We start from the raw sequence: 16,912 nt of genomic DNA, 5'->3' as shown, positions 1-16,912 counted from the left end.
AATTATACCAATGGAAATTAAACTCCGTCGGTATTGTTTCAACATTACACCTCACCACATAATAGGAAACTCCCGACGGAACTTAAACGTTCCGTCGGGAAATTGCAATAATACCGACGGAAAAAGTGTTTCCGTCGGTATTCCCGTCGGTGACCTATCGAAATTAAGTTTCGATAATTACCGACGGAACGATTTCCGTCGGTATTCCGACGGGATATCAAAAAAAATTTGACAGATTCATTCCATTTACATGCTATTCCCACATATATTTTCCAAATATATAAACAAACCATCACAATTGATGGTTTCAAACCATCCACACAACAAATACAATTCACAGCAAATATAATCTACATCAAATATAATCCACACACATATATCTATCATATGATAATCACAAACTATTAAAATCCACAAAAAACTATATTCCATACAATCCATAGCTAACCAAATCTACAGAATATATATTCCACACATATCCATATCTAAAATCGAGTTTACATAATATATACCGAACTAAAATGTAGTCCAAATAATACAAGAACGCGAAATCATAAAGAAAATCATGTAAAAAGACAAATACAAAATGATCTATAAATAAACAGTTTGCATATATATGTATTAAGCATTTTATATGAAATAATATCTGAAAATATGTAGTAAAGAGCCAATGTGTAAATAAAACTGAACGTGACTCCTGAAACATATAGTAATAAAACTTTTAGAAATAAACATGTTATAATATCAAAACAGGCTCACGTTCTATATAATAAATAAAAAACTAAAGTGTAGTTGAACAAACCTCAAAAAAGCTAACGATCATCGTCTGATGGATCTTGAGTTTCCTGTGGCTCGGAACCCTGTGATGCCTGGGTGAAAGAAGCCACGATCACCCGCATTTGGGCCATGAGATCTTCATTACTCTTGTCTTGTCACGTTCAGCTCTCTTCTTCTCCTCATCAGCTCTCCACTGATCCATATCAGTCATCCTCTGATCCATTGATTTCAGTTGAGACCACAATTCTTGATTTTCAAGTCTTAAAGACTGCATCTCACTAGAAGAAGAGGAACTAGCACGACCTATTGGATTCCTCAAACGATCAAATGCCACTTTGGCTTGAGAGCCAAGGCGGTAGAGGGTGGAGTTTTTTGTCCTTCAACCGACAACATCATAATAAATCTCATTTAGATCGTCGGTGGATAAAGACTGTGACTCTCCACCCTCTGTTGATGGTTGAGATGCCTGAGCCACCCTTTCTGTCATTTGTTACTGCATAAAAAATAATATAATATCTAATTTGATCTGTATTACTAATTACTAATCAAGATAGAAATGAGCAAATGTAATAAAGTTAATTATCTTACATGTAGAGTTTGAGATCGAAAATCAACAAATGATCCATCCTTCTTCTTGTGGGTCTTCAGAAAAATCTCCATACATGTAGGCTGTCGGGCAAACTCACGTTCCTACATTCAAAAAATTAGGGAAAAAATTAGTATGCTCAACAATACAAGGTTGGCAATAAATACAAAATTTGTTACAAAGTATAATTTTAAATTATACTCACCAGATCCATGGTATGCTCAACAATAGATCTGGATCCTGATGTATGCCGAGCGGTTCCGGTGCTCGGGCCATCTGGCTTTGTATTCCTATTTGCTTTTGCCTTTTCGGCATTAGCTTGCCACCTTTCTGCAGCCCAGGTGGTCGTCCATGCACTCCATATCGCCTCTGAAACATACGCAGGCCTAGTGTCCTTCTTTCTCATGTAATACATATGATCTCTGTAGAGTTTGACACAGTAAATATTCCATGTAGCTTTAAATTGGTCTTCTTGCCCGTCCACCCATGTATATCTTTTCTGTAATTATAAGTTAAACATTTAGTTAATTGATAACTATATTATATAATGTGAATTAAATATATTAAATTTACTTACCACAAATTCATTATAATAAAATAGCTTCATCTCCTGGTCTACATGCTTACATGTAGTACCAGACGTGCTAACTCGTTCCTTGAATTTTGCAGTGATATATGTGGCAACTCTGTGCCCATCTGGAGTGAACATGCACAAAATAATATTAAGTTAAGAGAAATATATTATAACTAATGTTATATATAAACTTGAATAATTAATAAGACAATATACTTATGAGTCCCTGACAACGGTAAGGACCTTATGACCACGGGGTGCCACAGGCTGCTGCTCTGCCATGATAATATCTGCAAAATAACATTGCAACACATCATAATAAGGTCTAAAAACTTGATAATATAAATACAAAACATTATGGAAACATTACTTACCGATGAAAATAATAATGTTAATATTTAAGCATCATTAACATCTGACTAGTCAAAATTAACAGTTTCTATGTCCTCATTGCTAGATGAGCTTAGTTCAACTTCATCCTCACTGTTGGACATCTCCCCATCATCTATCTCTTCGTAAATGTCTTTAGCATCTACAAGTAATTGAGAAGTATATTGGAGTTGTAAATCAACTGAATGTATCTCCACTTCATCATTCTGAAATGCATCATGATTTTGAGCAGTGATTGTGTTCGACATCTCTATGGTCGAGCGAGGCTTGATTCGACAAACAGACAATCATTCACTAGATCTTCTTCTCTTCGTAGGGTATTCAAGATAGAAAACTTGACCCGCTTGTATTCCAAAAATAAAAGGCTCAAACTTGTTGAATCTTTTATTTGCATTAACCTCAACTAAATTATAATTTGGATGAATTCTAGTACCTATTCTTGGGGTCGGATCATACCATGAATATTTGAACAACACACACCTCTTTATTGGTAATGCAGGATATTCAATCTCTATGATTTCGTCAAGTCTACCATAGTAATCAAATTCAGTGTTATTGTTGTCCACAGATCCTTTGACACAAATACCAGAATTATAAGTTAATCTCCGTGAATCTCGTTGTGCCACGTGGAATTTAAGACCATTAACATAGTAACCAGAACACACCTTTATTTTACGAAGGGGTCCTGATGCAATATTCATTATCCTATCATCTTGCACATTTGATATTCTACGGTCTTTCACCTATAAAAATAAGTAACATATATCTTAGTACACTTCTTAATAAACATGAACTCAAAAATTTCACAAATTTTCTAACTTACATATATTTGAAACCACAATGCAAATTCAATCTCTAACTTTGTAGCTACCTCACTTGCACCAATTGATGGGTTTTGTAGATATAATTGTTGTTCGTATAAGTTGAGAAAATAAGTAATTATATTAAAATTGGGATATCAAGCAAAATAATTAAACGAAAAGGATAAATGTTTGATTTAAGAAGTTTACTTACTTTATGTATGGTTTGATCTCTTCACAATTTAAAAGTATATATGTTCTTGTAGCATGATATTCTTCCTCGGTTAACCATCTAGCAAGCGATGCACCCATTAACTTACTAGGAAACTTAAAAATAGAAAGCATCGATGGATCTATCGGCTGACAACCATCATCGGGATTTCTAGGACACTTGCGATGTCTTGTTTGCACACTATCAACAAAATAATATGAGCAGAAAGAAGATGCTTCTTCTACTAGATAAGCATTGCATATTGATCCTTCAACTCTTGCTTTGTTACGAACATTATTTTTTAATTTCCTCAAAAACCGTTCAAATAGATACATCTATCTGTACTGCACAGGACCTGCTATTTGTGCCTCGTATGGTAAATGTACTGGTAGATGTTCCATTGAATAAAAAAAACTTGATGGAAATATGCGCTCCAGTTTACATAATATGAGTGGAATGTCTATTTCTAGCTGAAGCATATCATCTATCGTAATACACCTTGCTGTCAAATCTCTAAAAAATAGACTCAATTCAGTGAGTGCTTGCCAAACATTTTGAGGAAGTAAGTCATGGAAAGCTACTGGAATAAGTTTTGCATAAATACATGACTGTCATGATTTTTCATTACAAACATCTTTAATCTATTCATATCCATGCATCGAGCCATATTTGAGGTATAACCATCTGGAAATTTGATTTCTTTCAACCAATTACATAAAGCTTGCTTGCCATCTTTATCCAATATATAACAAGCCTTTGGAAATCTATTAGTTATTTCATCTTGATGCAACTCTGGTCTATTGACTAGGTCTTTTAATTCCTCGCGTGATTTTGCAGTGTCTTTAGTTCTTCCAGGCACATTCATCACAGTGTTAAAGATATTATCGAAGAAATTTTTCTCAATATGCATAACATCTAAATTATGTCGAATAAGCAGATACTTCCAATACGGTAACTCCTAAAAAAATACTCCTTTTCTTCCAACCACACTTGCACATCCTAACAATATATTTATTTATCTCATCAGAACCAGATTGTGATACTGGTAGAAATCCATAACTATCAATTTGATTAATGATTTGTTCACCTGAAGCATGGAGTGGAGGGGGTTTTCTGACTACAATATTTTTTAAGAAATTGTTCTTATTTCGCCTAAGAGAGTGATCAAGTGGTAAAAATTTACGGTGATTATCAAACCAAGACACCTTCCCACTGTAAGGTAATGAAAATGGATTAGAATCAGTCATGCAGTGTGGATATGCTAATTTACCAGTCGTGCTCCAACTCGACAACATTGAGTATGCTGGAAAATCACTGATCATCCATAATAATGCAGCATGCAATCTAAAATTAGTTTTGCTTGCAACATCATAAATCACCGACCCTACATTCCATAATTCATTTAACTCGGCAATCAGAGGTTGTAAGAAAACATCTATCTTCTATTTGGGATTGGTTGGACCAGGAATAAGTACTGTAAGAAACATAAATTCATCTTTTATACACATCCATGGCGGTAAATTGTACGGTGTTAATATAACCGGCCAAGATGAATATTATTGTCCTGACTGTCCAAATGGCTGAAATCCATCTGCAGAAAGTTCTAATCTTACATTACGTGGTTCCATTGCAAAAGAAGGAAATACAACATCTAGATGTTTCCATGCAGGTGAATCAGAAGGATGACACATTATACCTCCATCGTGCTCATGCTCATTATGCCACGTCATATGGCAAGCTGTAGCAGCAGATGCATACAAACGTTGAAGTCTAGCAATTAACGGAAAATAATACATCACTTTCCAAGCTATTTTTTTCTTCTTCTGCCCTGGTATGCGAGTACCATGATTATAACGAGAGTGTGTACAGATTTTGCATTCACGCAGATCATTGTCTTCATTCCAAAATATCATGCAGTTATTTATACAACAATCAATCTTCTCCACAGGCAAACCTAAACCTCTGATCAATTTTTTTGTACTGTAAAAACTATCCGTCATTATGTTATCAGCAGGAAGAAATTCTGACATCATCTGACAAATGTCGTCATAACATCTTTCTGAAAAATGATGTTCTGCTTTCATATTTAATAACCTTGCAGTAGCTGATAATTGAGAATGACCAGAGGGAATGTCTTTCCACACTTCTCTTTCACTAGCCTTTAACATTTCATATAGTTGCTGATATTCAGGTGTTGGTGTTTCATCTATATTGGAATAATCAATTGCAATATTCATCGTATCATGAACCATTGATTGCATTGCAATATCAATATTAATTGATGCTTCAGGTGCGGTAACAGTTGTCCTAGATGACGAGCCACCAAAATGTCCAATTGGTTCATATAAATAAGGCTCTCCGTGACAGTACTAATTGTAGTAATTTGGCACAAAACCATTTCTACATATATGCATTTTTACAATATCCTCATCACGGAAATCTCTATTTTGAGATTTTTTATGATTACATGGACACCGTAACTCAGCACCATTCATACATTCAGGGTGACTTTAGCAAAGTTCACAAACTGTTCAACTTCAGCAATAAAATCATCTCTGATAAATCCTTTTTCTAATCGATTATGCATCTAAGCTTTGTTCATAGACTTTTTCACCTAAAACTAATATATTGAGAACTAAAAATTAACATAGATTAAGATACTAACACAAAACAAACAAACAGACTATATTATGTTATAAATTAACATACTAACATAACATATTTCTAAATGTAATCATGTTAAATGACATACAGTATAATTTAGTAAATTTTATCTGAAGATGTATAGGTCAACTGGAGAAGAGCAGCAAATGCTATCTGTTTACAAAATAAAAATAATTTAGTTAAAAAACTAAGACAAAAATAATTTTCAAGTTGCTCGCGGCACCAGCCGCCAGCAGTCGGCCGGCACAGCCAGCACAGCCGCCAGCAGCCAGCTGGTGGCAAGCGGCCGCCGGCTGGCGCAGAAGCCCGCAGGCGGCCGATGGCGGGTGCAGAAGCCCGCTAGCGGCCGATGGCGGGTGCAGAAGCCCGCTAGCGGCCGAAGGCGAACGTCGCCAACCGCTGGCGGCCGGAGAAACCCGCTGTGGGCGAGGAAGCCCACTGCGGGCATGCGCTGCCGCTTGTGGGCGCAGGCCGGCGGCAACTGCCGATCGTCGGGAAAAAAAGGGAAAAAAAACAAAACCTAACTTGCGATCGGGATCGGGAGAACGAAGAAGCTGTCGGCCGGCCGCGCGCGCGAGGGAAACAGCGAGGCTAGGGTTTTTTTAGGGAGAGTTGTCGACGGAATTCGAATTCCGTCGGTAGACTTTATTTTTACCGACGGAATAACTCATTCCGTCGGTAAAATCCTTGGTTCACCGACGGAATTCAGATTTCCGTCGGTACCACAAGGATTTACCGACGGAATGAGTTATCCCATCGGTAAAAATAAAGTCTACCGACGGAATTCAGATTCCGTCGGTATTCCGACATAATTCCGTCTGTGAACCAAGGATTTACCGACGGAATGAGTTATCCCATCGGTAAAAATAAAGTCTACCGACGGAATTCGGATTCCGTCGGTATTCCTGTCGGAAATGCTGATTTTTTTTGTGAGATAAAATTGAGTAATAAATCATTCAGAAATTATTTAAAAGTTTAATATTTTTAATAAAAAATCTTAAAAATCTATTAATAGTGTTGATTAGTGAGAATATATTTAAAGTTTTTTAGTCTATCAATTAATTTTATTCCAAGTTCACTCGGAATGGAAAATTTGCATGTACTCCTCAATTACAATTTAAATTTTGTATGTAGTCCCGACTCAATAACTTATGGTAATCGCTGAAGCTTACTTGAAGACAGCTGAAGCATACAAGCTGCATGCATCTTTAAAACAATATGGGCTGACTCCAGAATCAATAACTTATTCAATACTGAACGATTAGATAGTCGGTCTCACAATGTCGTGCGAGTTCGCAAACAAAGCCGAATTACTGGATGGGTTGTAAGCCCCCTGAGGTAGCAAGAAGCCTGATTGCAGATGTATATATTTATTTGTTCACAGCATATCAGTCATTCCTATGCTGATTTTATAATAATGTCTAAATTCCATTAGAAAAGATGAAAATTTTGTTTCTTCATTGTATACAATCACCTGATTGCATTGCGAAGATATCCATTTGGATATGGTTGCTGTACGATCAGATAGAAAGATGTCGATTATAATCATCATTTTGTATTCAAATACTGATTTTATTTTTGTTTATTAAACTTTTAGATTCTTGCAAAGTTCAATTATTAGAATTTGTTTTTTTTGGATATATTGTCTTTATTAGCAAGTGTTATCTTGCGTGTGTGTGTTTTTTTTTTTTTGGTCTCAAGGCCCATTTTTGAAGTTCCAAATTCAGAATTTTATCTTGGTCAATATAACAATTATCAGACACATTATTGATCAATGGGGTTGAGGCATTTTATAAGGTTAAATTGATAAATTCTCCTTGATCAACAATATAAAAGTTTTAAAATTCCAAGTTCGTGAAGATCCAACCGAGAACATTTCCTCAAACCAACTTAATTAAGCCACACAATAAAGCAAACCTGACCTTGTTTGGGTTCAATGCTTGCACAATCATCAAGAAGATATATAGGTTTATGATCTTATCAAGTTGAGAAAGGAAGCTTTGACGCAAAGTTATTGTCGTGTCACCTTGATGTCACGGATTCGCTAAGTCTTGAAAATAACGTCTTGCAAGGTAGGATAAGGCTTTGCTTTTAGTATAACTAATAGATAATTGCATTATTCATCGCACATCACAAAATAATCAACTTGATTTTAGAACTTGATTCAAACATAACATCGAGGACCAAAGCTTGACCTCAACAAATGCATACAGATTCTTGTTGTGTTATGGCCCATACAAACAATTTCGACACAATGGAATATGATAGATCTTGTGCTCGAGATCAAATGCATGGATTTGGCTTCACATTCTCATTTGATTTTCCCTGAACGTTGGCACAGGTTGATGTTGTCGTCTTGTTCCCTCTTGCATCGCCGGTGTAATGTAAGTCGATATCATTTAGTATCACACCTTGACATGGAAACGAGCTACTACAAATGAACTTGATGGCTTCCGCCGAGGAAGAAGTTCCCTTGACATTTGTGAACTTGATATCATAGATTTGAACACGAGATGGATCCTATAGCAAGCAAGATCAATAAAGGGAACTTATCGTTAATACACACACGAGCTAGCTTTGAACACCAATGTTTGCTTACCTTTTTGGCGCAAGAAACATAGGGGCAATACTCTTGGTCTATTATGATGGGGTTGAAGACGTTGTTCATGGTGATGTCCTCGTAGGTAAAGTGGGCAGCCTTCAACAGAGTTGGAGAAGATTGCCATGTCTTGATCCGCAACCCGTTGGTCGTGCCATTCAAGGTGCAATTCCTAACCGTCAAGCCAATGACATCGGTTTCGCCCGAGTTCTTACCAAGGCTCCCGACACTAATGCCATGGCCAGGGCCACAATGCACATTAGAGATGGTTAGGTTGGAGTTTCCTGGTCCAATGGAGATGCAATCATCCCCAGTGCCAATGGTGGCATCTGTAATGGTGACATTGGTGGAATCAGCAACATGAATGCCATCAGTGTTTGGGCTGTCTCCAGGGGCACTGATGGTCACAGACTCGATATCGAAATTCTCTGATGAAAAAATATGAATGTGGAACAGTTTGCTATCCACAGAGGAAATGTTTTTGATCTTTGCATTCTTCACAAAACTGAACACCAATGACTGCGAATTGCAAAATGAATATACAGATTCATCAAAAGATATATTCATAAGATTAATTAGGGTTGTAAACGAACCAAACCGAGCTAAACTTTATGTAGTTCAACCTTGTTTGATAAGCTAACCGAACCTAACAATGCCAAACTAAGCCTAAAATCAATTAAACCGTTGAAATGATTAGCTTGGCTTGAGTTTGATAGTGTTATCGAGTTCCTAATTCAAGCTTATTTAGTTTGTTTGAAGCTTTTATATTTTTTAGCATGTTTAGTTTTGTTTGTTTATTTTCTTTGAAAGCTTCTTTGCTTAATTATAAGTTTGATAGTGTTTTGTTTGTAGATATTGTTCATGAATAGATGAGGTCAGGAATATTAATGAGCTGAATATGTATGTATTTAAATTTATTCATTAAGTTTAACAAGTTATTTAAACCTATCTATTTAATTAACTTTATGTATATTGAACGAATATAAACAAATTCTTGTAAAATTGAATACTAAATTTACTCATGAACATTTGACTCATTTAGAACCCTAAATAAGATGTTCTAGCACTATTATCATAAATAATTAATAATAATCAAGTTAATCCTTGTGAATTTCAATGAACATTAAAGAACCTAAATTATATTTGTAAATATAATATTGAACGATATTAAGAAACAAACTAAATAACAAGAAAAACTTATATACCATTGGGAGAATCTTGCAACTCCATTTCTTTGGACATTTATTGTATGGCCATGCCGAAGATCCTTGTCCGTTGAATATTCCACCGCCCGATATCACTAGTCCATTTATGTATTGGAAGTTAACCCAATTTTTAGTGTAAGCATTGAGGTTGGTCGATGCAAGCAATTGCCCTCTCAAATCGATTGCCATGACACCTTTGCAAGGCCCTTTGAAGAATAAAGGACCGACCAAATACGATCCTTTGGGGATTAGTATCGTTGGATTCCCTTCGACGGCACAAGATACATCCCATGCTGCTTGAAAAGCCTACGATCATATGAAGAAGACAATTCAACATATATACTTAATTACGATCGAATAGTTTCAAAGGACATGATCAAAATCACCTTTGTGTCATCATTTTTGCCATTTCCTAGTGCTCCATGCTCCTTCACATTATAAACATTGCTCGATTGGGCAACACATGTATCGCACCATATCGAGAACAACAAGCTAATTGCAAGGATGGCGTTGTTCGAATCCATTTGTTATGGGCCTTTGTAGCTAATATCTACTCCTATTGTTGATGGTCGCTATAATGATGTGTTCTATACATACAACAACTACTATTGATGCAAGTATAGAACACACACACAAAAAATAAAAGCTTTGATAACCTGAATTGCCTGACTTCTAATCATTTTATAGGCAAATCCAGTCAAAACTTTCTTTTATGTTTGTGGTTAGTAGAATTGTAGTTCTATATTTAATATCTCGATCGCTAATTTCGTTGTTGCCATGGCCTATTTTTATAATAGTATGATTGGCCTTTTTTTTTGTTTTTACATTAATAATATATATAGCTAATTGGTCTCTCTAGTTGAGCAAAAGGTTTGTCTCATTGGTATAAAACCACATTATATAGTCATAATTGAATAAAGACCTCATAAATCGGGTTTTTATAGTTTAGTCGAGTTGGATTAGCTTGACCCGCGAAGAAATACATATATACTCCACTTGTTTTGGATTTCTTCTCCTCCCTATATATCCTCTCACTCATTCAATCGAAAGGAGCTATCAAAGAATTCAACCGACTAAATCGGATCGAGATAATGGATACTTGCTTCATCTACTTCTCCTATCAATCTTTTACAAATCAATTGGTCACTTATTGTTTGGGCAACAATGATCCTCCTTGAGTATGAACTTTTCAAGCTACCCTTGTAAGGTTTGTTTGCAACTAAGGCGAAAAAGATAACTTCTTAGGGAAGAGCCACCAAAGATGGCATTGGACAACAAGATGATGATGCAGTTAAAATCGGTCATCGATGAGGTGGGCTTTGTAATGGAGGGTGTGCCTCATCTCGGTGATTATTTACTTGATCTCCTGGTGGGTGGTTCGATCGATCATCTTATATATAGATGGTCTCAAATTTAAAAATTAAGTTGATGAGTATTTTTTTTCTTCTTAGATTTGTTTTTTTCTTATGTTGTTCATTGTATTATTCATTGTATTCATCTCTTAGTTATGTTTTTTTTTATTTTTTATATTTTGTAAAATTTGTAAATTGTTATTTAAATTTTCAGTTTTTGAAAATGGAAAATATGAAAAGTGGAAATGATTTTCACTCCTCGACAACTTACAATTTAATTTTTATTTTATGTACCAAAACAGAATAAATAGCACTAAGTTTGCAAAATTGAAGCCCACTAAAATAGATTAGAAATATTCTTAACAAAATATAGCTTGATATTCAACATTATAAGTCTTTGGGCAATTAGCAATATAAATAGTTAATTACTTATTAAACTACTTCCAAGTTTAATACTTCAAAATTTTATTAATGTCAAAATATCCTTCTTTTCATTTTGTTATCACAATCAATAACCACATTCATAAAGAAACATTAATAAAAAATTGAGTTAGTAATAATAAAATAAAATTTATTTAAATATAAATGATAATATTGTTAAGATCCAATCTAATAGTATATGACAATTCATATAATTAATTCCATAAGAATTTGATTATGGTTGTTATTATATTATATTAATAATCTTTTTTTCTAATATTATTTGTTCACAGGCCTATTCAAATCCACTTCAAAACAATCCAACATATTCTGCTGTCAAGTAATTACTCAACTCTTTTATATATATATTTTTTTTTTCAATGATGAAATTATTACCGTGTGACCTTATGGTTACGGGTTCAAGTAGCGGAAATAGCCTATTACAATATAAAATAAGATTATGTATACTAAATACAATATGGTTCGACCCTCCTGCTTTGAAATCCTGTATTAATCGAAACTTCATGCACCGGGCTATATTTTCTGATGTGTTTTCCTTTGTTCACGAATTTAGACAATATTTTGTGAATGACGACGATGCCATGGCACAAAAGGTCAGATATCACTAATGCATCGATAATAATTTCACCATATGTTTGATAAATTTTCTTGTTTTCTGAAAATTTAACTGACTTGAGAACTATATTGCACGCATTTCAGGTTGTGGTTCATAAGAATGATCCGAAAGGGATGCACTTCCGGTGAGCTGGGCCTCTGCAAAAGGTAGGTTTCACCGAATGAATGCCCCAAATATAAGTTATAGAGATCATTGATATTTCACTAATCTTGTTATCTTTTATGCTTCTTCAAGTGTTCTTTGAGTTGGATGAGGTGCATGCTTGCATTGTGACTTGTGGAGGTTTGTGTCCCGGACTCAACACGGTGATACGAGAAGTAGTGTGTGGACTATACAACATGTATGACGTTCGCAAAGTTCTTGGAATTGAGGTGAGTACAATTGTGTAGTTAATTTGATTTACGGGGTTGCTGGATATAAATTGTTAATTTTGATAATTTGTCAAATTGGTGTTATATTTTGATTCGAATTGATGGACTTTTGGATTTATTTGGTTTGAGTAATTGACTTTGGAGTTAGATTTTTGTTATTTAAGATATATCTTGAGCTAATTCAATTAGATACTTTTTATTCAAGATTGGTGCCTCATATATTTTAATCTTGGTTTTAGGTGAAGATTTGGACTCATTGATCACACTCGGATGCACTCAAGCTAGTTAGATTGAACTTGGATTCGACCCGCACCAATTCATTGTTGAACTTGGCGGATTGAATTAGTTTTTGTTGCACCTGAACGGAACTAGGCAGTGAACCCGACCCAAGGCTAAGCTCAAAATCGAAACCCCTGCACGGTGAACAGTGGCTTGCGCTACTGTTCATCGTGCCAACTTCTCTTTCGCGATATGCAGCGACGCAAGTTCCATTTGCACTCCAAATCTTCGATTTCAGTTCCGTCTTCAAAGCGAATTCATAATCTACCAGACGATCAACAATAGAAGGATAATCGGGATCGGAGGGCGTTCCCCAGTTTGCGATTCCCATTTCTGAGATCGGTAAAGTCACAGATTTGTGGGCGTTCCCCAGATCTGTGGCTTCCACTTCATCTCAGAGGTCTAAAGGGATTCTCCTGAAGCTTCTACATTCACGCCATCTTCATTTTCGCGAACAGCTTGTGCATCGACCTGATCAATCGATTCCAATTCTGTGATTCCGTTGTCTTCCCCTGTTCTTTGTGTAACGAGGTGACGAGCTTGAAGGGCGTTCCCAGGAGCTCAGCACATCTTGTTAACTAGTTGGAAACATCGATGTGGTAAAGCTTGAAGGGTGTTCCCAACAGCTCCTCTGCAGATCAGCAGAGAAAAGGGATTGGATCTATGATTTGAGTTGTGAATGCCCACTTTTATCTAGTTTAAAGATTTATTTTCCAGAATTCGTGTTTGATTTAGATTTCCTTTTAGCAAATTACAACCCATATTTGAATTCAGCATGTCAAATAAGTGAAGTTAGGATTATTGTATCTTGACTACATGTTCAACTTGAAATTCTGAGTTTCATAGTTAATCTTGAGATTGAACTTCCTAATTGTTAGCTAGATCAGTTCTTGAAGTCAAGTTTGTTTGCTTTGGTTAATGATGTTGTTTCTTGTAATCCTAGCTGAAAGTTAGAGTTGAATTCTTGCAAAGTTAGATCAATTGAGTTGGTCAGTTTTCCTTGTTAGTTAGTATAATGACTTTGTTAGTTAGTTTAGAGGATAACTAGTTCTTACTAATTTTTAGTCTGAACTTAATTTGCTTCATTCGGTTTAGTTTAGTTTTAGATTTTCGTAGTGTAAGTTGTTAAAGTGTCATTTAGTAAAATAGTTCTAAGTATCTAGACAGTTTTCTTTGAATTAAGTTTGTTTAGCTCAGCTATTTGGTTGATTGGGATAAGGATCTGAATTATTTTTGATTCCTTTCATTGCATTAGAGGGATAACTTCTGCTAATAGAGTTTTGGATAGAATTTTAATTAAAAGCATGAATTCCATTTTCAATTCAAAAATCCAAATTAACAATTTATATCCAGCAAACCCCTTAACTACACAATGATGATATAATAACGAGCCCAGGATCGAATCTCTCGAGGAACTAAAAATAGGATGATAATCTAGGATTGTATGTTATTCCTATTTTTAGGGTTTTAATATAGAAATGGGGGTTTCGGATTTGATTCTAAAATTAACAAATTGAAAGCATAACTAGTAGGAAACTAATCTAATGCATAAATGAAATCTACCTAGGTGCCAACAATCAATCCATAACGCATTGTCACCCTACGTTATGATTAAACCATCAATAGTCTTAAACTAAGAATGAAATAACAATACATAATTAAATCTGATCCAAAGCAAGAATTAAACCCTAACTTAAAACTAAACCACTTAACAATTAACTAAGCATCACACAAGACTTACACTAAATTGCATCAATGAAATTATAACTACTAAACACGAATTAAACTCTAACAAGTTAAAGAAATGCTAGATTATTGATACGAACATAACAAACATCAAAAGAAATCTGTTCTAACTACAAAAACAGTGAATAAATGAAATAAACCGATCCAACTCACAACCAATCTACACAAGACAACAACTCTTGCCGTCACACAAGAAGCCGGAGATGAGAACACCCAACTCCGATCATCAGTGAAGAACTTCAGCTGCGTCTCAGTTCATAATTGCTTAGCCACACCAGAGGAACGCCTCCGGCAAGCTAGAAACAACCTGGAACCTGAAAATGGCCGAAAATCTAGAATTCTGCAAATCTGGAACTCTGAATTTAGATGGGAGTTGTGGATTGTGAATGATCGTCGGATGAATCTCAGGAACACCGGAGGAACACCGCCTAATGTCTCTGATTGGAAGGGAATCACAGATCTGAGGGAACACCCGCCAAATTTATGGAAAACTGAGTATCGAAGAAAATAGAACACACGCCGAAAAGAACGCTTGTCGGCGGCTTCAGATGATCGGAGAAGCTCCCTCACCGACGTCGTCGCTCGAGAAGTTGATAGGAGAAGGAATCGGGGTCGGAGATCACCGGAGAAGCTCGCACCTCCCTGCTGTTCGACGCGAAGCTGTGTGGAGATTTCGACGAAGCAAAAGGCTACTGTAGCTTCTCATTTAAATCAGATCTCAGATATGTGATGGACGACTATGGGTGATTTGGATCCTGATCAACGGTGGAAAGTCACTCAAAATTCGATCTGAAGGTATTGATCTTGATCAAGGGTCTGGATCTACTCTTCCTTAGGTCGGATGGGCTAGATCTTCAATGGATGGTTCAGATCCCTCCTGTTCTTGATGAATGACCCATAATGCTCCAAAGCTTGATGTCACGCCCCAGAGGAGTCCCTGTCCGAAGAAATTTCGGCAGCACCTCCCCTGTACCGGTGACAATCTGAAGCATTTCTACAGACATAATATACCTCAGCCACAGGCGGCTGGAATTTACACACAACCACGCAGTTAATAATCTCAGCCTACACGGCTGGACAATTATATCCAAAAACCAACACAGCGAAAAATACATAAAGACAAGTCCATACAGCAAAAAAAAACACACTGCTAGCCGGCTAGGCTTACACTACACAACAACACAACACCCCGGAAACAAAAACCGGATCACACAAAGCCAAATACTTACATCTCATATACCAAGATAAAATAACAATAAAACGGAGGTATGTCTTTTGATGTGACGTGGGGACCAGCAGACAGGATGCTCCAAGCGACACCATAAATAACCTGGTACCTGAAAAGATAGTGTCAACGAGGGTGAGTTCAACAACTCAGCGAATACCAATGGACATGAGTAGTAAGATATATCTAACAGCAACAAACATGGAATACAACTTCCTAATCATATATAGGGAATATGTAAAACTGAAAGGTAACTGAGGAAGCTGTACTCACCAGGAACTCCTATCCAGACAAAAGGGTCGACAAACCGAAAGTGTCAATAATCCTGTATGCAGGTCAAAAGTATGCATCCAACCAAAATGCAGCAACCAAATGCAGTAAACACAATCATAAGAATATAAATGCATCAATGCATATGATGCTAATGATGCGTCCTGGTCACCCCTGACCGGTCATCTCACACAAATGGTGAGACCAAGTGGGTAGGTGTGACAACCGTGCACTCTGTCGTCACTTCCTCGATGAGTGGCCGAGTGGACGGGATCTTGTCGGTGTCCCATCCTGTGACCCCAAATCATAAATGGGGAGCTCGATGCTCTCATCTCCGGTACGATGACGGGAGGTATCTCTGCTACCAGCTGAGTCACGACCAGCGGAGCCAAGCGAGTCCACCGTCTGCGGCTACTACTGCTACACTAAATGCCGTGAGCCAAGCAGGCGGGCCACGGCTACCTGAGTCATATGACCAACGGAGCCAAACAAGAACCGCCACACCTGCATGATATACCACTAAATCATGAGTGGGAGTGTGTGCAGTATATGTGGCGATGAGCTCAACCATAGTGGAGCCGACAATCGACATGCAATCATGATGCATGTCACTATGCATAACAAAAACTGATCAACATAACCATATCCATATATACAAAATAGGTACTGTAAAAGCGATGGTCACATACCAAGATCTAGAGTACACAGGTCAGATAGAATATCAAAAACCTATGTCCTGAATATAATAAGTATGGAATATCCTGATCAGCATAGAAAAATCCATATATACATAATATGGGTACCAC

General features: G+C 36.4%; 1 protein-coding gene and 1 pseudogene across 1 annotated transcript; one reads left to right on the top strand and one right to left on the bottom strand.

Annotated features, from left to right (window-relative positions):
• Positions 1-6,207: 6,207 nt before the first annotated feature.
• Positions 6,208-10,330, bottom strand: LOC122010966 (exopolygalacturonase-like). The gene is made up of 5 exons (XM_042567421.1): positions 10,193-10,330; positions 9,807-10,112; positions 8,602-9,120; positions 8,310-8,522; positions 6,208-6,483 (listed from the first exon to the last, which is right to left on the bottom strand). The coding sequence occupies exons 1-5, from the start codon at positions 10,328-10,330 to the stop codon at positions 6,208-6,210; spliced, it is 1,452 nt and encodes a 483-aa protein (XP_042423355.1).
• A 737-nt stretch (positions 10,331-11,067) lies between these two features.
• LOC122010965 overlaps positions 11,068-16,912 on the top strand; it is a 39,291-nt pseudogene continuing 33,446 nt past the window's right edge.

This window comes from Zingiber officinale, chromosome 8A (genome assembly GCF_018446385.1).
Source record: "Zingiber officinale cultivar Zhangliang chromosome 8A, Zo_v1.1, whole genome shotgun sequence".
NCBI lineage: Eukaryota > Viridiplantae > Streptophyta > Magnoliopsida > Zingiberales > Zingiberaceae > Zingiber > Zingiber officinale.
The sequence above is the reverse complement of the archived record's forward strand: the minus strand, read 5'-3'. Positions and strand labels throughout refer to the sequence as shown.